Source organism: Bactrocera oleae, chromosome 4 (genome assembly GCF_042242935.1).
Source record: "Bactrocera oleae isolate idBacOlea1 chromosome 4, idBacOlea1, whole genome shotgun sequence".
In the NCBI taxonomy this organism is placed as follows: domain Eukaryota; kingdom Metazoa; phylum Arthropoda; class Insecta; order Diptera; family Tephritidae; genus Bactrocera; species Bactrocera oleae.
This window is the reverse complement of record NC_091538.1, coordinates 59,641,771-59,664,655: the sequence shown is the minus strand read 5'-3', so window position 1 is coordinate 59,664,655 and position 22,885 is coordinate 59,641,771. Positions and strand designations below refer to the sequence as shown.

The following is a 22,885-nucleotide window of genomic DNA, read 5'->3' as shown; positions in this document are numbered from 1 at the left end:
AACTAGCCCCTCACATTTTGTAATGTCGATTTAAAATTATGCACACAGTACTTTTTTTCTTAAATAAAAACGGCTGCTTATTTGTTGAAACCGCCGATATTGGACCACTACCGAATATAGCTAGCATACAAACTTATCGATCAAAATCAAGTTCTTGCATGGTTAACTGTGTAGCAAAACGTTTGAAGTTGTTTGTAAACTCCATTCAGATTTAGTTATACAAATAGTTGTTAAAAGGGTACTCGTATTATAGCTTCGGTGCAGTCAAAGTTAACTTTTTTTCTTGTTTTGTTTGAATTTTTCGGAGAGGTTTGATCATTAGTTTCTGTTCCAAACTGAGGAAAGCTGTTTTAATGCTTTCTTTGCACTACCATAAGTTGCCGAACAATTTTTTTTTTTTAAATTAGCGAAAACCAGCAAGACACGATAAAAATTTCAAAATTAGAGTGTTGCCCACTTTTTTTAATGACATAATACAATATATTCGTTATGAGCAATAAAGAAAAACATAAATTTTCACTAACTTCAAGATTTGCTAAGCCTTAAAAATACTTTTAAGACTAATTTATATACATTTTTTTTTTAATTTCTACATTAATTTTATGTAAAATTTTCTGCAATATACATATAAATATAAAAAGAATTTACATATAAAAAACAAGCTTTTCTTTGCAATTCATAAAAAGTGTACTTATTGTCGTTATATTTATAAATATTATATAACCATGTTTTGTCCTTTACAATTAATTAAATACTTTTTTTCGTTTTGTTTATTTTTTATATTTTTTTTTGTATTATTTTCTATATATAAATTAAGTATTGACTACTACAAAGCACACGATATTTGTGTACTCACAGGCTGCATTTAAATTATACGAAATTGGCAATTTTAATTTTTTTCGTTTCATTTTGTTTTTTTGTAAGTGCTTATTTGTTATTTATTATATTTTTTTATAGTTTAATAAAATTTACCCTCACTGTTTATTGTTAATGTGTAAGTCAAATTAATGCAAAGAATTTTTTATGCGCTTTTTGGCGGAAGTACTTTTAGTTAATAAGCATTTATGAAATTAAAAAAAAAATTAGATTAAAATAAAAACAATAATTAAATATAAGTTATGTAATTTAATGCACTCAACACAAATAAAGTTGCAAATTTGCAACTAAATTTTTAAGTATTTTTTAATTTCAAGATTTTACTAACTATTTACTAGTTACTCTTTACTCGTTATTCGCACATTTACTTACTGTATGAATTTTGACGTTTATGTACACAAATAAATTAATTATAAATTGGCTCAGTTTATTTGTATGTACAATTTTTTAGCACTGTTCCGTTAATCGCATTACACACATAACGAAATGTCAACGACAATTGCCATGCAAATAATCATTACTGATTATTCGGTTTATTTAATAATATCACTTAATTGACGAGTGTATGGTTTGTTCCTTAATTCGCTATTATTTCTATTATTATTATTTGAATTTGTAGTTATTGTACCGGTTATTTTGGTTATCTGGCTTGTATACATATTTATACAGTATGTACCATATGTATGTTACAAATGTGGTTTGGAATTTATTTTTTGGGAGCTTTGGATTGCAGTTTTTATGGTTATGTTTGGTATTTATAACTTATTTGTTTTTGTTTTTGTTTTGTTTGTATCAGTTTAAGTTTAAATAGAAAATGTATATTTGTAGTTGTTGCAAAAATTACTACTCTCAATAGTGATTGTCCAGACACAGAGAAAGTGGGAGAGAATCAACTTAGTTACTCGTTTTAATTACTTTCCTTGTTTGTAAATACCTACAATACATATACATACATATAAGTACATAAGCGAAATGTTCAGCTGTTTAACTACTTATGTTTGGCAAAATTTCTATAGGGAAGAGATACGTTATACTGATATCGTACTAGATCTGTGTTTGTTAATAGAAATAACGAAATTAAATAAAGATAGGAAAATTAACAAAAAAATGTTGAAACGGACGAAAAATATAGAAAATTATAAAAAACTAAATTTTTACGCTTAAGAAAATAATATAAGAAAAGAATAATGTTATATACTCTATATATATATATTACATAAATAAAAATACAAAAATATTTAAAAATATATTTCCCGCTTATTATAATTTTTATAAATAATAATATGAAAATAAAATTTTTTAATATTTACAACTTTTTTTTTAAATGTTAAATGTTTTTTTTAAATGTAAGCAAATTGGAGTAAAAATTAAAAAAAAAAATTTCTCAAAATTGACAATTTTTTTTTATGTAATATTTTTCCAAAATTTAATATTTTTCTAAAATTTTATATTTTTCCAAAATCATATAGTTGTCTGGTTTAAGTAAACATAAAACAGTTTTCAATATTCTAATTTTTTAAGAATTAGATTAAGAAAGCTAAGCATGGCAAAATTTTAATTTTTGAACACAATTTTAAAAAAAAAAAATTTTAAGCATTTAAGAATTTTTACTTTGAAATCGTATTACTTGTAACAAATAAAAAGATTTGATAAAAATGAAAATTATTCTATATTCATTTATTTTGAATTACACACATTTAAAAGAAATAATTTATAGTAGACAAATTTATACATCTGGGTGCATATATACATATATATATACATGGCATATATTTATTAAATAAAAAAAATAAAATTATTAAAAAAAAACATGTTTTAAATAATATACCAACAAAATTGTGTAAAAAATTCTAAACAATTTTTAAATATAAATATATCACAAAAAATTAGAAAATAAAATTAAAATCCAAAATAAACACGAAATATATTAAAAATATAACTCTTTACGCAAGCTGTTTACAAAAAATTTATGGACTTTCCAAGAACAGAAAATTTTATATTGTGCTTGTGATGTTAAAAAATAAAAAAATATTAATAATAAAAATTATGTTTTTAATACAATTTTCTTAAAAAAAAAATTAAAAGTACTAAACATTTTTTAAAAATAAAAATAGCAAAATACAAGGAAAGAAAATAGAAACAAAAATAAACACAAAACCATTAAAAATATAACTCTTTGCATAAGCTAATTTTCCAAATTTTAAGTCTTATAAAATACATATTTATGAACAAACTTAACAATTAAAAAAACAAAAAATATTTAATAATGAAAATAATAGTTTCATTCTTCTTGATTTATAATAATTCTTTCAATATTTTTTTAATATACGGGACAATCTCGTGCTCTTTATTTAGAAAAAAATTTTAAATAAATAAATACATAATATTTACAACAGTTAAATCATAAACTTACAACTTCAATAAGCAATCTATATAAGAATAAAAAAAATATTTTCTCGTACCTTCAAAACTATTATTTACTTAAACTTATAATTTCATTAATAGCACACGACATTAAATTAAATTTAAATTAATATTTTCATATTTTATAAAATGTTACAAACAAATTATAAATTAAAATTATAAGTAAAATTTGCGACTAAATTTAAGAGAAAATAAATAAAGATACAAAACATATAATTTTGCTATTGTATAGAAATATGTATGTACATTTATAATAATAACTAATACTTATTAAAATGTTTATGAATAACTATTTTTAATATGGAATTCATTTTAACAACTACCTACATTTCTATATAATTATTAAGAATAACTAATTATTTAATTATAGCCTCAGAAATATATTAGTTTTCATATTTGTTTTAGTTTTTCACTAACACTTTGGCGTTATCTTTGCAGTTGTGTTGTTGGTGCCATCAATGGCAACCAACTTTTTGGAATTGTCGTAACTGAAAGCTAAGTTTTTACACTAATAGAAAAATACAGTTGGAAAAAATGTTTATTGATATATTTTTTAAAATTTACTTACAGTAAGCAACATATGTACACATAGCATTAAAATATTTTTATTTTTTTGATTTTGGAAATGGTGATTGACTGATGTATTTGCATGATAAAAAGCTTTAGAAGCGTAGTTATTAAAAGTGAAATCAAACACTAAACACAACTAAAAAAACACATATTTATAAATAAATTATAATTTTATTAAGCCCCAAATCTTAAATCTTATAATTCAATAGTTATCCAGTTGAATTCAATACACGATCAAGTACAAGTAGATACCGCATTAGAATCGTATAACCAATTTCTTTTCTATCTCAGCTCGATTTTACTTTTTGATATATGCCAGTTGTTTGTTCGATTCGCAACTATTCTAGCATCAGCGGATCGTTAACAGCTCACAAGAACTTAATACTCGTATATTATACGAGCATTAATTACCATTACAAATACAAAAGATTCCTTATAAAACCTTTGATCGTTCAGTTTGTATAGCCGCTAGATGCTATAGTGGTTCGACATCGGCTGTTTCGATAATTGAGCAGTTTCTTTGGGAGAAAAGGACGGGTGCAAAATTTCAGAAAGATATCTCAAAAACTTAGGAATGGCTTAATGGACTTAGCTCGTCACGCTGATCATTTATATACTATATACCTTATAGGAACTCTGACGTTTCCTTTCGGATGTTACAAACTTCATGGCGAACTTAACACTGGACAACACTCGGCTGGATATTGTAAAACAAAAAAATATAAAAGTAATTTTTTGAAGTTAGCATCCAAAATCGAAATATTTATCTTTGAATTGAGCTAATTGAAACCATTAGCATTTTTTTGACTCTATATCTTCATAAAAGACATTTTGCTTTTATTTCAATGGTGTAAACAATTTTCTGTCAAGCTTATATGACAGATGCTACAAGGTTTCAAAGTCGGGCTTGTATTGTGGAAATATAATTTTTTAAGGCTAGTTTTAAAGAACCTAAAAGTTACTATTTTCCTTATGACTCAATCTCTCGATAAAATTTAATTGGTCCAGTGGCGGATTCAGACTTTCTTTCTAAGGGGAAAACCCCTTCCCCTACCAACATATTTTTTGTATTGTTTCAAAGTCGGGCTTGTATTGTCGAAATATAATTTTTTAAGGCTAATTCTAAAAAACCTAAAAATTACTATTTTCCTTATGACTCAATTTCTCGATAAAATTTAATTGGTCCAGTGGCGGATTCAGGCTTTCTTTCTAAGGGGAAAACCCCTTCCCCCTTCCAACATATTTGTTGTATTGATGTTACTTCGTAAATTTTTCGGAATTTGAAAATTTGAAATTAAATCTCTGATTTTAGAAGGGATTTTGACAGCCAATAACTAACCTCGGGGTGCCGCCACTAAATGGGTGCAATACCTAAAAAAAAGTCGATTTTGCCGCATAGTGTAATTATAAGATTTTCATTTTCCTTTACCATAAGGAACTAAATTAATTAATTTTTACTAAAAAATTAAACCAAATAAATTGAATAACTAACGAAAATAAAAACTTTAACAAAAAAATATATAATATATTTAAAAAATTTGCTTAATTATTATATATGATATAAATTAAATACCATACTTGCTATAAAAAAAACGTACTAATTAATATGGCATAATAAATTATTATAATTAAAATAACTTTAAATAATTTTCAATTCTTTTTTTACCAAATATTAACATTGTGAAACAATAAGCAATCATTTATATATTTACAAAATATATAATATTATATGAAGTGCTATAAATTTAAATATTGCAACAAAATTGTTAACATTATATTTGTCATGAATTTTCAAAATATCAAATGCATGTATGTACACTTAAGAGCTAGCTAAAATTATGCATACTTATACAACTACTGATTTTTCTACATACATATACATATATAAGTACATATATACCCGTATAACTACTTACATTTATGTACATACAAAAATGCAACAACCTCTAATAACAACATCTGCATACAAGTATTTAATCTCAATTATTTAGTATACATATGTATGTACAAAGTCATATCTATATATGTATGTATATAATATTTATGGATGTACATATATTAAGCGTATATATAAATGTATACCGCTAAATTAACTGTAAGTTTAACATGCGCTATTTGCAAATTTGACGCAACTTAGACTACTTGAACTTAGCTGCTATTTACTGCCTTTTGACTATTGTTTGTAATTGTTAACATTTGATTTCCTTGTATGTTAATTGGTTTTTGTTGTTGTTGTTTTTGGTTTTTGGTTTTTACATTTTTGTTTTTGGTTTTTTATTTATATTTTGTTTTATATTCTTCTTTCATATACATATTCGTTCACGTAACAACTACATAAATTTTATGCTAATTACTTGATTTAAATATTATTTTTGTTTTTGTAATGCCTGACACACACTACCTACTAGATCTATACTTTAGCAAATGGCTAAGGATACGAACATTTTATAAATCGTATGCATGTATGTGTGTAAGTGTGATTGCGTAGGACATTGAGTACTTAATTGCAATACTTTGAAGCATTAACGAATTTGGAAACGCGCGTGTGTTTGTGTGTGTGTGAGTGCGTTTATGTGTGTGTGTGTGTGGGAGTACTTAGTGGAATTCATATCAACAGCTTGTACTAATCGCATATTTGATAGATATTTTGGCGCAACGGCAGATGGCGGGCAACAATCCTCATGCCCGAGATTGTCAACTGCCGTGTGTGTGTTCGGATTTCGTTGCAGCATTGGCATGAGCGTCGTGTTCTTGCTGTTCGTAGCCACGCTGCTCACGGCTGGGTGGTGCCGTTGCTGTGACCGCAGCTGATGTGGAAGCAGTAGGTGACATTTTTGTTGTTGTTGTTGATGGCGGCGTTTCATTATCTTTTGGCATTTCCGGCACCGCACAGACATCGGCCGCCGACGTGGAACTGTATGTCGACATAGGTCGTGAGCTACAGCAACTGGTGCTCGACGAGCCGGAGCTCTCGGTCACCGGTGCTGTTTGTAGTGAGGGTCATCTTACCGCTTGTGCACCTTTATCAGGTGTGCCACTTTCGCTGGTGTTGCTGCTCTCCTGCATGTCTGTGGGTGTGACGGTTGTTGGTGTTGCTGCCGTTACGCACGGTGGAGTTGTCGCAATTGGAAGCGTAGGCAGAACAGCAGCATGTGGTAGTGGTAGTTCCTCGGATTTGGGTGACGCTTCGGTTAATGTTTCTAGCACGATTATTTCATTGGCATCCTCCGGATTATAATCGTAGAATACTTTCGACGTGTCACCCTGTATATTAACATCGATTGGTGCATTCAAATCGATCGGTGTGGGTGGTGAAATCTCAACTATTGGTCCCATTGAAGTTTCTGCAGTAACGATTTCATCACTCGTTGGTGGATAATAGTCGTAAACGTGTGCTGACGTCTCGGGATATTCGTCAGAGAAATCGCCTCGTGGTGGTTCTTTGGGACTATCCACCATTATTTGAACGACCGTCTGTTGCATTGGTAGCAGTTCATCGAAACGTATATCTTCAGAACCTGGACTAATATGTATTTGTGGTGGTTTAAATTTGTCTGCGAGAAACAAAAGGGGAAAAAATTAAAATTTAATTCAATGTGCTGTTATTGAAATCCTTTCTGGTAGAGGCGAGTTCAAGAGCTTTCGGAGAAAGCCGTTTCGTAGGGGTACCGATAAATAGAAGAGATTTCGTCAAAGCTCTGAAAGATGCTTGTAAAATATTTATTTTTGGATAGGAGTCTTGTTCAACAGAACTTTTAGTTTACATATTCCCATAGTTGCTTACAAATGCTTTCAAAACATGTTGTCCTAATCGAGGGTTTAAAAGTAAAAATGTATCCGATGTTAGGAAACTGCGGTAAAATAAAAATGAGCTTCATAGCTGAATAAGTAAGATATGCCTTTTCATCCGAAGATCAAATTTTTTTTATTTTGAGATCGGTTTCGAAGATCAATAGATTCTAAGCAGTTCTAACTCCTACATTCTGTCATGACATACTTTTTGTGGTGATTGAAAAGAGGATGTTTAATCACAAATCTACTTGAGCTAGTATATAAATCACAAAGTCTATAGTCAGGATCCATGGGCTCTTGAGGACAAAGATTTTGTTTACCCAAATCACTTGACTGTAACCATAAAGCCTTCTCTATATAATTTTCGATATTCACGGCCATCAGAAAGTAAAGATAGAGCAAAGGTCTTCCAAATTATTCATTAGCCTTTATTGTGGATTAGTAAACCTTTAGTTAGTTTTACACCCAAGAAACAAGAAGAGAAAACATATAAAGACGAAACAGAACTATTTTACGTAAAAATTATACCTGGCCGAAGCTATGCTTATTCAATACAACAATACTCTTCAACTTCATCCTTGAAAACTTAACCTACTGCAGCGCTTAGTCTACTCCTGATGGCATTTTCATGCTCTGCTCACACCGACAAGGGAAAAGTGGACGGAGCGAAGTCCCTGGAGAAGAGGCGTAGTGAACTTTTTCACTGATGGATCGAAACTCGGAGGAAAGGTTGGAAGGAGCTCTCCGTCAAACTTAGTTTTAGGTTACCGGTTCACTGCAGTGCCCTTTTTGGCAGAATTAGCTTAAGGCAGCAGTAGATGTATTGCTCCGTTGTGCAGCCGCTATCAGGGAAGTACGCATTCACTATGACAGCAGAGCGGTAATACTAGCTTTGAACTCGCTCACTTTGCGCTCAAAGTTAGTCATCAAGCTACATCATCCTCAGCAACGTTTATCTTGTCAAAATCGTAGGAGTGTTTACTGGACATTATTCAATAGGCATCCATGCGGTAAGGCTAAATATCTTATCGGACGCAATGGATAAAAGTTTTAGGCAGAAGTAACATCCAAGCCCTTTCTCTCCCATTGCTCAGCTATTGCAAGACTAAGACTGACACATTTCGGCAGTCATTTTTACGGCCAGCCAAAAGAGATAGCCGACTGATATTGATATTAGCCTGATATTGATATTAGCCGCCTCAAGAAATTTGTGATAGGCTCAAAGTGTATGGTCGAAATATGAGGGTCTTTATGGTCATTATATGGTAGTTTTAGGTACTACAACGGACCGGTGTTCTAGGCTGTCAATGTGAGTTCGCTGTTGGCAATTGTAACAGGAGCAGTCTTTTAGCCTAATCTTACCTAGATTAAGACCGGCAGATGTATATAAAATATACGTGTAAATAACCTGAATTAAATTTAATTCAAGAAAAAAAATATTTTGGTAATATTTTTACTGTTACAACAACAAATCGAAGTAATATAAAAGTGTTCAAACATATTTGAGAACATACATATGTGATATATAGATTAATTTTTGTAATTTGATACAACATTGAACAACAACACAGTTACAACAGTTAAACAAAAAGAAATTCACCCATCCACACATTTTAACTTACCAATTCCGCCTGCTGGAGACATACCACCAACACCGCCATTCTCCTCATCCTCCTCCTCTTTATACTCTTCACTCTCCCGATGCACCAATACATGCACCAATGTTGAATTTTCCGGTCTCAAGCCCATCGGACCCGATTGCTGGTCGGGTGATGGTTTCGTTACGATCACTTCCGGTGCTGCGCCATCGGCTGAAACAAATCAAGTTGAAACGGTTTTAAGTGAAATGTGCTCCAAAGTTTGTATAATACCATCGACACACATACAGACAAAAGCATTTTTGTTAACTCTTAAAGCGCTTTGTGCTGACAAACCTCTTTCAAGCGGTGGCTTTTTACGTATAAAACTGGTGGCACGCTTGCGCGTTGGCGTTGGCGCTATTTGCGTTGGTAATGGTTGTTGTTGTTGTTGTGTTTGCTGTTGCTGTAGAGTTTGTCTATCGGTGGCTATGGTTGTGGAGGAAATTGCTGTTGTTATTGGTGAGATGCCTGCATTGGTGTGGAGGAAATGTGTGTGAGAAAAACATTTGAATTTGCATAGAAGGGAGAAGGCGAAACATTAAGAAATGTATGCATACACAAATATATAAAAACTTACACATATATATACATATATACGAATTTAATTGCGCTTACGCACACACACGCACAAACAGCAAAATCTATACACGTGCATATATACAAGAAATATACACACATACATACACAACACACACACGCAGCGACTTAGAAATATAAATATATACATATTGTTTGTATGTATATGTGTAGAAATACATATACATATTTGTTTATATAAAAATCATTTACGAAATGTCTGTGAAGTGATTGGATTCATTTTTACAGTGTGGGGAATGGCTTAAAATTAATTTGGACTTGAATTTTCGAAAAAAATATAAAATGCATTTAATGTGTCTACCACAATTTACAATGGGGAATGGGAAATGGCGATGAAAACGGAGTGTGCTTTGACATATTTCCAAGATTAAATAGGACAGCGTACAACTAATGTTAAAATTTCAAAGAATTACATAAGTATTTACAGTACAACGAGTGTTAAAAAGGTGTACAAGATTTTGTGTGTATTTTAGGTTTCATATAGCATGTGATCAAATTTGACTCGGACTGGACCCTTTAAAATGTTAGTATGAACCGAATCGAAAAAAAAGATTTCTGAAGGGTGTTCTATTTTAGACATGATGTTTTCAAGAAGAAATAAAGCGTAAATAATTTACTGTTATGACTAAGAATTGTTTATAAAGATAATGGTTTGCCACTATGTTTTTAAAATGATCGGGCAAGTGACTCGATTAAATTTCAGCAGAGAGCTGCAAATTTCGACCATGATTTGCAGTAATTGGGGTCGTATGCCAGAAGTCTCTCACAGAAGTCTCGGGCTTTTTTGCGTAGACAAGTGACATCACATTACTTCACAAGAAATAGTCCAGCGCTGTTAAATCACATGATCTTAAAGGCCACGCCATCTTGTTCGAACCAAAGCTCGTCCACATTGTCCCCAAATTCAACCACGAAAAAGTCATTAATCATGGCTCTATGGCATTTCCCATTGACTGTTACAATATGGCCGGCTTTATTTTTGAAGAAATGTGTTGGGGAGTCTAATATTTCACGAACACAATTAGTTGAATGCCACAAAGCATTCAGGGAACGTCGTGAAGTCAACGAAGTCTCATGCGAGTCGGCCATTCACCTTTGTTAACGACGATAACATCGAAAACAGTTATTAAAAGTCGTCGTGTTGATATCAGAGAGATAACATATCTTTTATTTGTCGTCTCAATACATTTTGGTTAATGTTTTGGGTTTCAGTGCTAGACTCGTACCAAAAGACCTGACTCTTTTGTAAAACCGATGTCGAGTAGAGGTCGTAAAAGAGATACTTGACACCGTTGCGGATGACGCTGCATTCATCAAACGCATCATTACTGGTGACGAGACGTGAATTTATGAATATGACGTCGAAACTGTCCAACAATTTAGTGAATGGTGTTCCAGATATGAGCCGAAACCGAAAAAACCAAAATTCATTGAAAGCCGTTAAAGTCGAGGCTTATAACAAGTAAATGGAAAATTGGTTTAAGCGTTGCCATGCTTGTATTAGCTCCGGAACCTATTTTGTAGGCGATAATAAAGATTTGTATTAAAATCCTTTTCCACAACAGTCGGGTCTACGTAACCGGAACGAACGGACCCGGATTTTAACCAACGAAAGACTGTTAATTCGGCAGAATTCTTCAAATTATTTTATAAATGTTTGCTGCCGCTACAACAGTAACAAAATTTGTATTAAAATACATGAAAATGTAGCTTTTTTGCCAGTCCGGGTCAAATTTGATCCGCTGGTATGTGTCATACATGTATGTATATACAAGCGTTTATGCGAGTTCTGGAGTGATTTGTGGTGATCTTGAATCGTTTTCCGCTTTTAGTTGTCTTGTGTGCTTGCATATGTTGGTGTGTTAGTGCGTTAATGTCTGTGTGTGTATGTTAATTTTGTTGTTGATTTTACAATTTTCAAATAATTACTTTTTCTATGCACTGATGGTGATGTTAAGCTATCATCGACAGCATCCTGATGGCGCAAAAAGAAATTATAAAAGCTTCGACGGCGATTCGATCGAGGCGCTTCCACGAATATGCTACCGCTTTTGTGACACATTGTATTGTTGATGTTGTTGTTATTGTTGTTGTTGTGAGGTAATTATATTTTTACGATTTCAAGTGTGGCAATTTATGAAGCATAATACAGAATTATGAAAAAATATAAATGTAAGTGATATTTTAGTAATTTGTTAGATATTTGCTTAATTTTCTTTTATTATTATTATCTTTTGTTTTTGTCCAATACATAGATATGTACGATTCACTTTTATCGAAAATATTGTAAATTTGCAAATTTTTGACGAAATCTTTCAGCAGTAGCTACAACACAAGGTACACTGGGAGATAATGATTTAATATGTATACGCTTAACATATACATAAGGTTTATAAGAATTATATTTTACTAAGCTAACATATGCACTAACAATGGAAAACAACAAATATTTAATTTTGAAATTTTGTGTTAAGATTTTTTAGTTTGAAACCTATTTTTTATTTATCGGTTTCTATTTTTTCTTAATAATAAAAAAGCGCAGCACATATTCTAAAAAATTTACTTTTAAAATTAGACCTATTAGTTGTCTACTTTTTTACTTTTTTCTTTTTACTTGACGGTTGATGCGTTCCGAATGCATGTTTCGGAGATATCACAATCAGAGTGATAAAGTGCTTCGACAATTGATTCAAACGCAGGCAAAAATGTATAAATCTTAATGGAGAATATTTTGAAAAACTATAAAGCGATTTTCGATGATTAATATTTGCTTTTGTGCTTTAATCGCGAAATATATAAGGCAACCCTCGTATTAGTTCTCGTTCTTATTATACAAAAAATATCAAATTATTATTTTTTCAAATTCGAACTTGTTTAAGAGGTTAGGCAAGTCTAGTGCCAAAAAAAAAACTAGTTTGCTAGTATACTTTAGGGCGCTAAAAATATTTTTGAATTGGTAGAATACAGAAAAAAGTCTCCCCTGTCCAATTCTTTGTACTGTCAGATTGTTTAACTCAGTCAGCTTCCGTGGGTCAAATTTCGAACGCCTCTTCTCGAAACTGTACTTTTAAAATCGGGTGACGATGGCACGATGAGACTACTGCTCCTATTCACTTGAAATTCGCTTACCGGTAACTTCTTGCAAATCTCATTTAGACGAAGACCGCTTTTTATGCCCTGAAAGGGTATATTAAGTTTGCTGAGATGTTTGTAATACACAAAAGGTAACGCCAGAGAGCCTATAAAGCATACATAACTTATCAGCGTGACGGGCTGTGACGATTTGGCCATGCCCGTCTGTCTATCCGTCTGTATATACGCAACCTAGTCCCTTAGTTTTTGAGGTATCGACCTGATATATTGCACACATCTTTTTCTCACCCAGAAGCTGCTCATTTGTCGGTCCGCCGATATCGGGCAACTAAGTAGTATAGTTTATAGCTGTCATACAAACTGAACGATCAGAATCAAGTGCTTGTATAGAAAACTTTTTCATTTGACGAGATATCTTCAAGAAATTTGCTAGAGATTATTATCCAAGGCATTGCTACAATTTCCAAAGAAATCGAACTACTATAGCATATAGATACCACACAAGTCCTTGTTTGGAAAACTCTTTTATTTGTCATGGTAATACCATGAAAATTTGGCATAGATTAATATCCAAAACATTGCTACAATTTCCGAACGAATTGTTTAGATCGGACCATTGTAGCCAATAAAAGTGACTGATCGAAATCAGAATAAAGATCATTTTATGTTATAAAAAGCCTGTGACTTTTATTATTGCTTCGGTGCAGCCGAAGTTAAAGTATTTTATTGCTTTAATTTGCTTCGCCACATGTCACCCACCTAAAAAAGGTGATTTCGGAGATTGGCTCAGTAGCCGCCGTTTTGTATCGAATATTTTCATGTTTAATAAAGCCCGAAATTCGATAAAGAGAGAAATTCGATAACTTTTTTTTTAATCTCAGAATAATTTGTTAAAGTTGGACCTGTTTTGAAGGCGCTAGACTGGCCTGACCTCTTAAGTAAATTTTTAACCATGTACTTGTAGTACTCGCTTTTATTATTTATATTTATCTCACTCAAATTTTGACCGACGTCCTTGAATACCGATATTCCGAGGGGTAACGATTAAAACTATTAAATATTTAGTCTAAAATAGGACCTTGGCATTCGTATTAATGAATTTAGTGATAAAAAATTTCTTTGCTGGTTATAATAAATTTTCAGGATCTCTACCTTTGCCTATCATAAAAAGGTGGATCAAACACGCACAAACATGCGGGAAGTATACGTATACATTCCATTATGCCTAACTTGATTAAATATAGTATTTGAAGTAGTAGTAAGAAATGGGGATTAAATGTTTACGACATCGGGGCAAAATATTTTTGATCACATGTTTAGAAGCTACCAAAATTCTATTATATGTTATATTATTATATTTATATAGTTACAGATAATTATTTCATAATAATTTTTAATAACTAATAGTTTAAATATTATTTTTATTTTATTTTTTTTAATTATTCTAGGTTGTGATACAAATATCTAAAAAAATAAATAAATCTATTTTAATGGTTTCATGGTCACTTGTAAAAGTGAAAAAAAAATTGAATTTCATATTTTTAAAATGGATCAGTGAACGAATTTATTTAAAAAAATTGAAATCATTTAGAAATTGATTCTTTTCGAAAAAGTTTGAAAGGATAAAAATATCACTATATTTTAAATTTTTTCGTTTTCCCGGTTAAATAATGGCAAAATATATTTGATATTCTTAAATTACTTAAAATTGTTAAACAAATAACACAAATAGTCAACTAATATTGTAACTTTCGGTACACTTAACCTCCAATACCTAAAAACTTATGGCAAAACAACTGCTCTGAGTATCCATTTAACACTTGAAGTTAAGTAACATGGCAACTCTGCACTTAACCTCAAATACTTAAGAGCTTAAGACAAATCAGCTTTTTTGTTATAAATAAAAAATTACGAAGAAATAATTTTAAAGATAATGAATATAGATAAATTTTTTTTCAGTGAAAACTCACAATTAAACGCACTTAAATTAAATTCCAGTATTACTTTTTAGCGTTATTATTATTAATTTTTTTTTGTCTTTAGTAAGAGTTTTCGCCAGGAAAGCTAAATTTTCTATATTCCTATAAATAAATTCACAAATGTTAATTATTATTTTATTTCGCGTAATGTTGCTTCGACCGTTGCTTGTTTTTTACGCCTAACAATATTCAAAATGAATTTTCAAAATTTTAAAAGTAACGAAAATTCATTTTGAAGATCGTTAAGCACAAAAAAGTAATTACTTCACTTCAACCGAATCTTTTTTGTATCAAACATAACTAATTCAGCACTGGAAAGTGTCGTATTTGAATGAAGCACCAGCACTGAGCGTGCGTATTGCAATGGGTGAGAGTGTTTTTGGAGAGCAGAAAAATATTGTATTTAGACAGTTGTTTTATGCAGGTAAGTGTTGTATGTATTTGACTGTTTTGGAAGTTTTGGAAGTTTTTAGGGTTTTCAAAATATTTCTTTCATTGAACTATGTAATACTAATTTTTATAGTGGTGTATTTGGAAATTTTTATGCAATTTTTTTGTTCGTCACTACAAGCATAATTAACTATTTATCTTCACTTATATTACAGTTCTAAAGAGATTACTATTTCTATAGAAAATTAATATAATTAAATAATAATAAAAATCGTTTAGGCCACTACTTACAAATTGTACTCATCGAATTTGTTTACTTTTCTGTATAATTATTATATGTACTATATTTGTTGTTTTACAAAACTGTAATAACTGCAAATTGTTGTTCAATTAATTATTGTAAAATATTTTCAACGGCATAAAATAGTAGAATCAATCATTCTATGGAAATTTCTGGTGAATACTTTATTATACAAAAATATTGATATACAAATGTATGTTTGTATGAGTGAGTGAAGATAGAGCGAGCGTGAACATTTCGTAAGGCAAATAGTACATATGATTAGCATGTACAGTTGTAGACCACTATGACGCTATGAAAGTATGCAATCAATTATGTAAATAGATAAGTATGCATTGAAAATAAAGTGAGACCAATTTTAAAAATTTCTTTTCAATTAATATGCAATATGCGCCTACAAAGTAGTTTACTCGATTTGCATTTTGTACGAGCTAAATAATTGAGTTGAGTTGAGTATTGAATACTGATATAGATACGTAATATGCATGGTTAAGTTGATTATTATTATTATTGGGTTATACTAGACTATATAGATATGTATGTAAGTATGTGGTATGTTGTTATTAGACTACCGCCTACAATTACCTCTTTCACAATCATTGTGATTTGCTAATAAATTTAAATCACTTGACTGTGAGCCACTTTGTAAAACGTTTGAGACCATATCTGCGAGCAATGACTCATATGTTAGGGAGAGACAAGAGGACATTCTAGAAATAGGACTTAAGACACAAATTTACAATTTTTTTTATAAAACAAACAAAATGCTGTGGCATAAATTGGGTGGCTAAGTAATTGTAAGTAATATAGATTAATTTATAATTGTATATAGTATATGTATTGGTTTCGTCAAAAATTGCAATGCATTACGCATTAATTAAAATTTTTTTGGTTTTATCAGCACCAATTGTTGAGTAAAATTCATTTAGCTAATTTATTTTATGTGTTTATGTTTAGGTAATGTAATAAGTACCGCTTGCCGAGCTCCTCGCTTTGTTGTTTGATGTCCTTCACCACATCATCGGCGCCGGAGACTAGCATAAGCGGCAGATTTAACCATGGACCGGCCAATTCGCTAAGATCAGAGGCGTCAGAGGCGCGTGAAGACTTGCGCGAGGAGGCGCGGCTGGAGCATTGAGTGCCCCGACGACTGACCTGCAATTGGAAGCAGATATTTATGTGTTATATTTGCGTTGTTTAATTGTTAAAAGAATTCATAACTCACTTGTAAATGAAAGAAATGGAGCGCTGATAGTTTGGATTGCCATCCACCAGGGCTCGATGTCTGCGTCATGCTGTCACCCGAATTTGAGCGTTCCTTCTCCTTCTTCATGCTGTAAATAGGACAGAAATCTCTTAAGTTCACAGGTAGTGAATGTAATAGATGCTTAAATCTTCGTCTGTTAATGTCGCGATATTAAGGCGGCCGATCGGCCTAACTACACATAATACCGTTCACTCAAATTCTCATCGCGGTCAAACTTCGGAAATTGAGGTTAACAACTATCTATTACCTCTCAAATACAGTAAAGATTTACAATCTGATCCTTTCAGGACCGTGAGTACGGATGTATAAAACCGGTACAAGTTTCGTAGACTACTACTGGAGAAACACTCTGAAGATAGAGACTGGTTACGGAAGGTTAGTAGCTTATAAAACAGAGATTTATTATCGCAAAAAAACATAATTCTCAATTTTCAATTGCTTTCAATGCGGTATTTTCTCTTGAGTTTCAAAGACACCACTAACTGAATAGGAATTACCAAACGACCTAACCGTTTACAAATCAATGACAACTCTCAGACTTACCGCTGATATTCGTGCCAGGCATTCTGTATGGTTTTGGCCGCCTTCTCCTGACGCTTCCATATGCGCGTCGATGAAACAATTTCCAACTCTTTGCGTGTAGGGAACTGTTTCTTGAATTTCACATCCATTTGCTCCTGCAACTGCTTGAAGTTGTCCGTCTCCTCAACATGACCCAACACATGTTTGACAAGTGCGTGTAATATATCAAGGCAATGAATTTTATTACCCCTCGATATCGGCAAATTGAATGAGACCAACGCTACAGTGTTGGGCTTCGAAATGCCAAGCGGTGGATCGAGCGAGGCAATGAAATCCGAAAGTTGACCAAAGTGTATGAATTGTGTAGCGTGTGGGTCGTATCTGTAAATAGTGATTATATATATAACAGTATATTATGTGAGTGTTTGGATTTGTGCTAAAGTTAAGTTTTTTATGTAGTGTAATACTAACTTGGACCATCTGATATAGAACATTTCCAAATCGTCTTCGACAATACCGATCTCTTCCTCTTGATGTGCCTGATTGAAATTCTCCAAAATAATTGCAATGTACATGTTAATCACAATCATATAACTGATTATAATGAAACTAGTAAAATAGGTGATGGCCAATAGGGGATGGCCGCAGTCTCCGTTTGTTTGCTTATTGAAGAAGGGATCGCAATCGGGTGGTTGAATCATCAGTGATTCCAGCACATCATTCCAACCAGCGGAGGTCATTAGCCGAAACAACAGCTGCATGCTGCGTCCGAATGTCTGAAAGTTCACCATATCATCTAAGGCGCCCTGCAGCTTAACATGGCCGAACAGTGACATGCCCAATATAGCATAGATGAAGGTGATCAATCCCAGTAGTGCGCCAATATTAAATAGCGCCGGCAGTGAGACAACTAAAGCGAACAATAGTTTACGTATACCTTTGGCCGCTTTAATAAGACGCAGTATACGACCGATGCGAAAGACGCGTACCACACGCAATAGGGTTGGGCTGATGGGCAAATCGATCATGATATCCTCCATGAGGATGCCGAAAATTGAGGCGAGTACAAGTAGGAAATCGAAAACGTTCCATGGCACAGTAAAGTAGTGATAACGCAAACCGATGATCTTGACGATCGCCTCTGTGGGGAGGCGAAACGAAAAACGGGATTTTAGTGCAACACAGTGGGTACAAAAAAAAAAACAACCAAAAACAAAAACGCACAAGAAATTGTAAAAGAAAAAAAAAACACACACACATTATAGAAACATGCAAGTGTTAGTAGGTACACTAAGTTTAGATTATTGTTGACGCTACTTACCCAGACCAAAGACGGTGGTAAAAAATGCATTGCTTACTTCGAGTATGAAAAACACAGAATGCGGTTGATTGTAGTGCTCGATACCCATGGTTAACATATTTAAAAAAATCAATACAAATATGGCTATTTCGAATCTGTGTTGTTGTTGTTATAAATATTATTATTATTATTGCAGTTGTTGTTGTTGTTGTTTTTTGTGTTTTTGTTCAGTGTTGTTGGTTGTTTTTTGCACACGTTGACAGTTAATACAATATTTGAAGTGTTTTTGTTGTTGTTTCAAATTGTGACGTTTACATGTAACGTTAGCCGTAGGGAGAAGGGGGGAGAAGAGTTATTGAAAAAAGTACACATTTTAGTCATACTCATTTGGAGGAAATATACATGTTAACTGTAAAAAGAAACCTATTTACATAACTAAAATTATTTAGTTTTTTATATAAGAAATTAATTTTATTCAAACTAAATAAGCATAACAAAAAATTATTTTAAAATTATTATTAAAATTGTGCGAGTTAAAAAAGCTTTAATATGATATTGAAAAGGCTTGATATGTCATGTGTCTAGAGCACTACAGTAGTATTACGAAGGTGAGTTAGTTTCTTTTATAATTATTTTAGCAATTAGATATTATAACGAAAAATTCTATGCTATTTGTGGTAAAAAATTTCGATTGAAGTAGATCTCTCTGATAATTTAAATTTATATCACATATCATATTTTAAATACTAATAAAATCATGCAAACAACGCTTTAAATAAACTTGTTCAAAAAATTGTAGATGCCTACAGTAATATACCATCTGATCACATTTGAGCCGGACACGGATAACATCGAAAATATAAAAGAAATAGTGCTTGAAAATCGTCGTGTTGGCATTGGAGAGATAGCAAAGGAACCCAACATATCTTTTAGATCGACTCAACACATTTCGGTTAATGTTTTAGTTATAAAGTGTGTCAATGTTAGACTCGTACCAAAATACCACAATCTTTTGCAAAAACGGCGTCGAATAGCTAAGGACCCTTTATTCGTCAAACACATCGCTACAGGTGACAAGACGTACTAGTAAGTTTATGAATATGACGTCGAAACTGTCCACCTATCTAGCGAATGACGCTCCAAAAATGAGCCGAAAGCAAAAAACTAAAGCTCGCTGATGGCAATTAAGGTCATCCCAACCGAGGCTTATAACAAGTGTACGGAAAATTGGATTAAGCGCTTGTAGAATGTCCCCTTTCATCAAATAAGTATTTAGAAGCCTAAAGGTGCTGTTACAACCGTTTAAGTGGGATCCCCGTGATATCCGTTGCGGTGGTCAACACGGATGCATTTAACCTGACACTTAATTATTAATCAATTTGTGCCATATTTTGTCAAGCAATAAACTCAATTGGAAAATTTATTTTAAATTTAGTTGCATTTTGTACAAAACCTGCTACATAGCTACAGATAGAAAGGTACCTAGCAGTTGCCTTTTGTAACAGTTTTGGTATTTTTAAAAATTAGAACTACGAAGGTGGTCCAATAAATATTTCTCCTCGACAACACTATCGTGTAGTATATTCTTGTAGACGGCTACTTTCAAAATTTTAGCCAAATCGAAGATTTTGTTTTCAAGAGAGCGATATTGGTCGGTGGCTCAATTCTTGTTTTGGAAACGAAATGGCGTTGTGAGATCAATGAGTGCTTGGGTGCTCTATACAGTGACACTTTTCCTTCGATATATAACAAGCATCTCGGCAACTTCACAGCAGTGTTTGTCGCTATTTAATCCCAATTCTAAAGTACGACGAAATATGGATTCACTGGAAAACATGAGAAACTAAGAAACAGTGCAAACAGTGAATTTCACACGACCTAACCTGACCTAAAAAAGGCGAAAACTGTTCTATCAGCCGGAAAGATAGTGATGAGGATGGTCTCTGGTATTCAACTATTTGTAGAAAGCAAATTAGTTAGACAGCACTATTATGCTGAACTATTGCAATATCTATAATATACAATTAATTATAAATAAATTTATGAAATATTGTAAAAAAATAGTTTACTGTAATAAATACATACATACATATATATACTACATATATCAAGCTAAAAAATGACATTGCAAAATGAATTGAGAAACAGCAAGCGACAATGCAAGGATGCAATGATGATGAGATTTTCACAATGATTTGTGCGCAAACTTAAAACGTTTAAAGGTAAAGTCCGTTCATATTGAACCGGGAATACGCAGAAGGTGTTACATACAAACACACTGAGGGAGTTGTGAGACTACAAATAAAAATTTAATTTGGTTTAAATTGGACCATACGCCTCCAGGATAAATTTACATACGCAGGACTTAATCGATGCAATACATTTACAGGGTGAGTCAGTTGGTACAAGCACAATTTCTTTAATTTACATACAAACGACACTAATATTGAAAGATATATGTGAAATTTTCTACTACAAGTACATTCGTTAGATATAAATAGGTATATAGTGATACCAATTAGTACATAACAGTAGCTAGTTAGTTTTGGGGTCTTCCACTACGCTTACAGCACTCCCTAGATGGGAGACTACAAGCTGTAGAATACACCGCAACATGGCGTGACAATGCAAGTAATAGTATCACTCGCGGAGATTTGAGGAAGAAAGCAAGTGTTTAAATAATTTTATCACCAAATCATACGATCATTCAGCTATATAGTCAGCTAAAGTTGTTTTGTGGGCGTGTATGCTTGGAGCGAGCGCGACATTGCCGATATAGCAATATCGTAATTTACGAGTCTATTTACAGTTATGAATGTGCCTAGCCATATACTTTTGTATGTATGTAGGTACATATGTGTGTATGAACGAAATTGTAACACTTTTACCAAAAAATTGAAGAAAACCACTTTGAAAGATTATAAGCAGTTTCGATGCAATCATTAACGCTTCTTCACAAAAATCAAAAAAATTTATATATACGAGTATGTAAGTATGTTTATGACGTAATCAGTTTAATGCTTGTGGCAGAGTTAAGTATTGGAATAATTAGAGCGAGAGAGACAGAGAGTGAGAAAGAGAGAGCACGCGAAATAGAGACAAGTATTTGAGTTATGAGTAAGCAAATTTTTAGCAGAATTTCGACATACCAAATTTGAATTAGACTAAACTGCAGCAGAGTTCCTGAAGTATTTATTAAAATATGTTTACAGAGCGAGTTCACAGGGAACGAGACAGTTAAAATTCGAGTAAGCGAAATGTATGCATTTCTAGGTAATGTAGTTAATGAGGTGTTACTGTACTTTAGCAATACTATGGCAAATAGCGGCAGCTTTTTCGAACTAAAGGTTGTGAATGCAAAAGCGTATTGAAAAAAATATATAAAATTTAAAACTAAAAAATTGAAATTGTTAAAAAAAAAATTGGAAAATTTTTATAAATGTATATATGTATGTAGTTAGGTAGTTGAATTTAAAATAAAATCGAACACAAAATTGAAAACTGAACGTAGTTACTATTTTGTATAAATCATACTTTTAGCATTTGATCATTACCTTCTCGAATTCGATAAATCATAAAACATTGCTAAAAAATGATTTATTGGTCGCTTAATGACTTTCTGTGGTTTTTTTCGTCCCAACTTTTTCATGGCGGTGTAATAGTGTTTTTGAGATTCGGTGAGAAACATTTCCAACACTCCTCCTTCATACTATGGAACGATGAAAGTAAATTTTTAATATTTACATATAAACACAATACATACAAGTATTTTTTTCACTTAGACTAAGTACACATACGTTAAAAAAAATTGTGTGTGCGTGTATATGTGTGTGTATTTGTGTGTTTGTATTGGTGTTTGTATATAAACTGTTAAGTGTGCTTATCATACCGGAAACATTAATATGTATGAACATTTATACACGGAAAATAAAAGTGAAAGCGAAAGTACTTTTCGGTAAAAGTTGCCACACTTGCCGAAAAGTACTTTCCGATATTTTAGTTTTATATTAATATTTTTTCTTTTTTCTTTGAATTTTTTTTTTTTGTGTTTGGAGTAAGTTTTCTGTATCTCTAATAATAATTTTTATACAACAAATGAATAAATTTTCAAACAAATATTTCTCACAGTGTATT

General features: G+C 32.0%; 1 protein-coding gene and 1 long non-coding RNA gene across 4 annotated transcripts in view; one reads left to right on the top strand and one right to left on the bottom strand.

The window, feature by feature from the left end:
- Positions 1 to 6,703: 6,703 nt before the first annotated feature.
- Positions 6,704 to 22,885, bottom strand: part of NaCP60E (Na channel protein 60E) — a 252,197-nt gene continuing 236,015 nt past the window's right edge. Inside the window, exons 22-31 of one of the 3 annotated variants that reach the window (XM_070108268.1) lie at positions 22,306 to 22,460; positions 18,773 to 18,906; positions 17,923 to 18,592; positions 17,473 to 17,832; positions 16,888 to 16,996; positions 16,636 to 16,817; positions 16,248 to 16,384; positions 9,549 to 9,770; positions 9,285 to 9,473; positions 6,704 to 7,424 (exon numbers count right to left, since the gene is read on the bottom strand). In XM_070108268.1, coding sequence (XP_069964369.1) covers positions 6,871 to 7,424; positions 9,285 to 9,473; positions 9,549 to 9,770; positions 16,248 to 16,384; positions 16,636 to 16,817; positions 16,888 to 16,996; positions 17,473 to 17,832; positions 17,923 to 18,592; positions 18,773 to 18,906; positions 22,306 to 22,460 — 2,712 coding nt within the window. In that variant the 3' untranslated portion in view covers positions 6,704 to 6,870. Of the gene's footprint in view, positions 7,425 to 9,284; positions 9,474 to 9,548; positions 9,771 to 11,828; positions 11,948 to 16,247; positions 16,385 to 16,635; positions 16,818 to 16,887; positions 16,997 to 17,472; positions 17,833 to 17,922; positions 18,593 to 18,772; positions 18,907 to 22,305; positions 22,461 to 22,885 lie in introns of all 3 variants that reach the window. The other 2 variants (XM_070108270.1, XM_070108269.1) reach the window with 2 other exon arrangements.
- LOC118680069 (uncharacterized) lies at positions 16,991 to 22,312 on the top strand. The gene is made up of 3 exons (XR_004975576.2): positions 16,991 to 17,157; positions 17,217 to 17,304; positions 19,551 to 22,312. It is a non-coding gene; the product is annotated as an uncharacterized lncRNA (long non-coding RNA).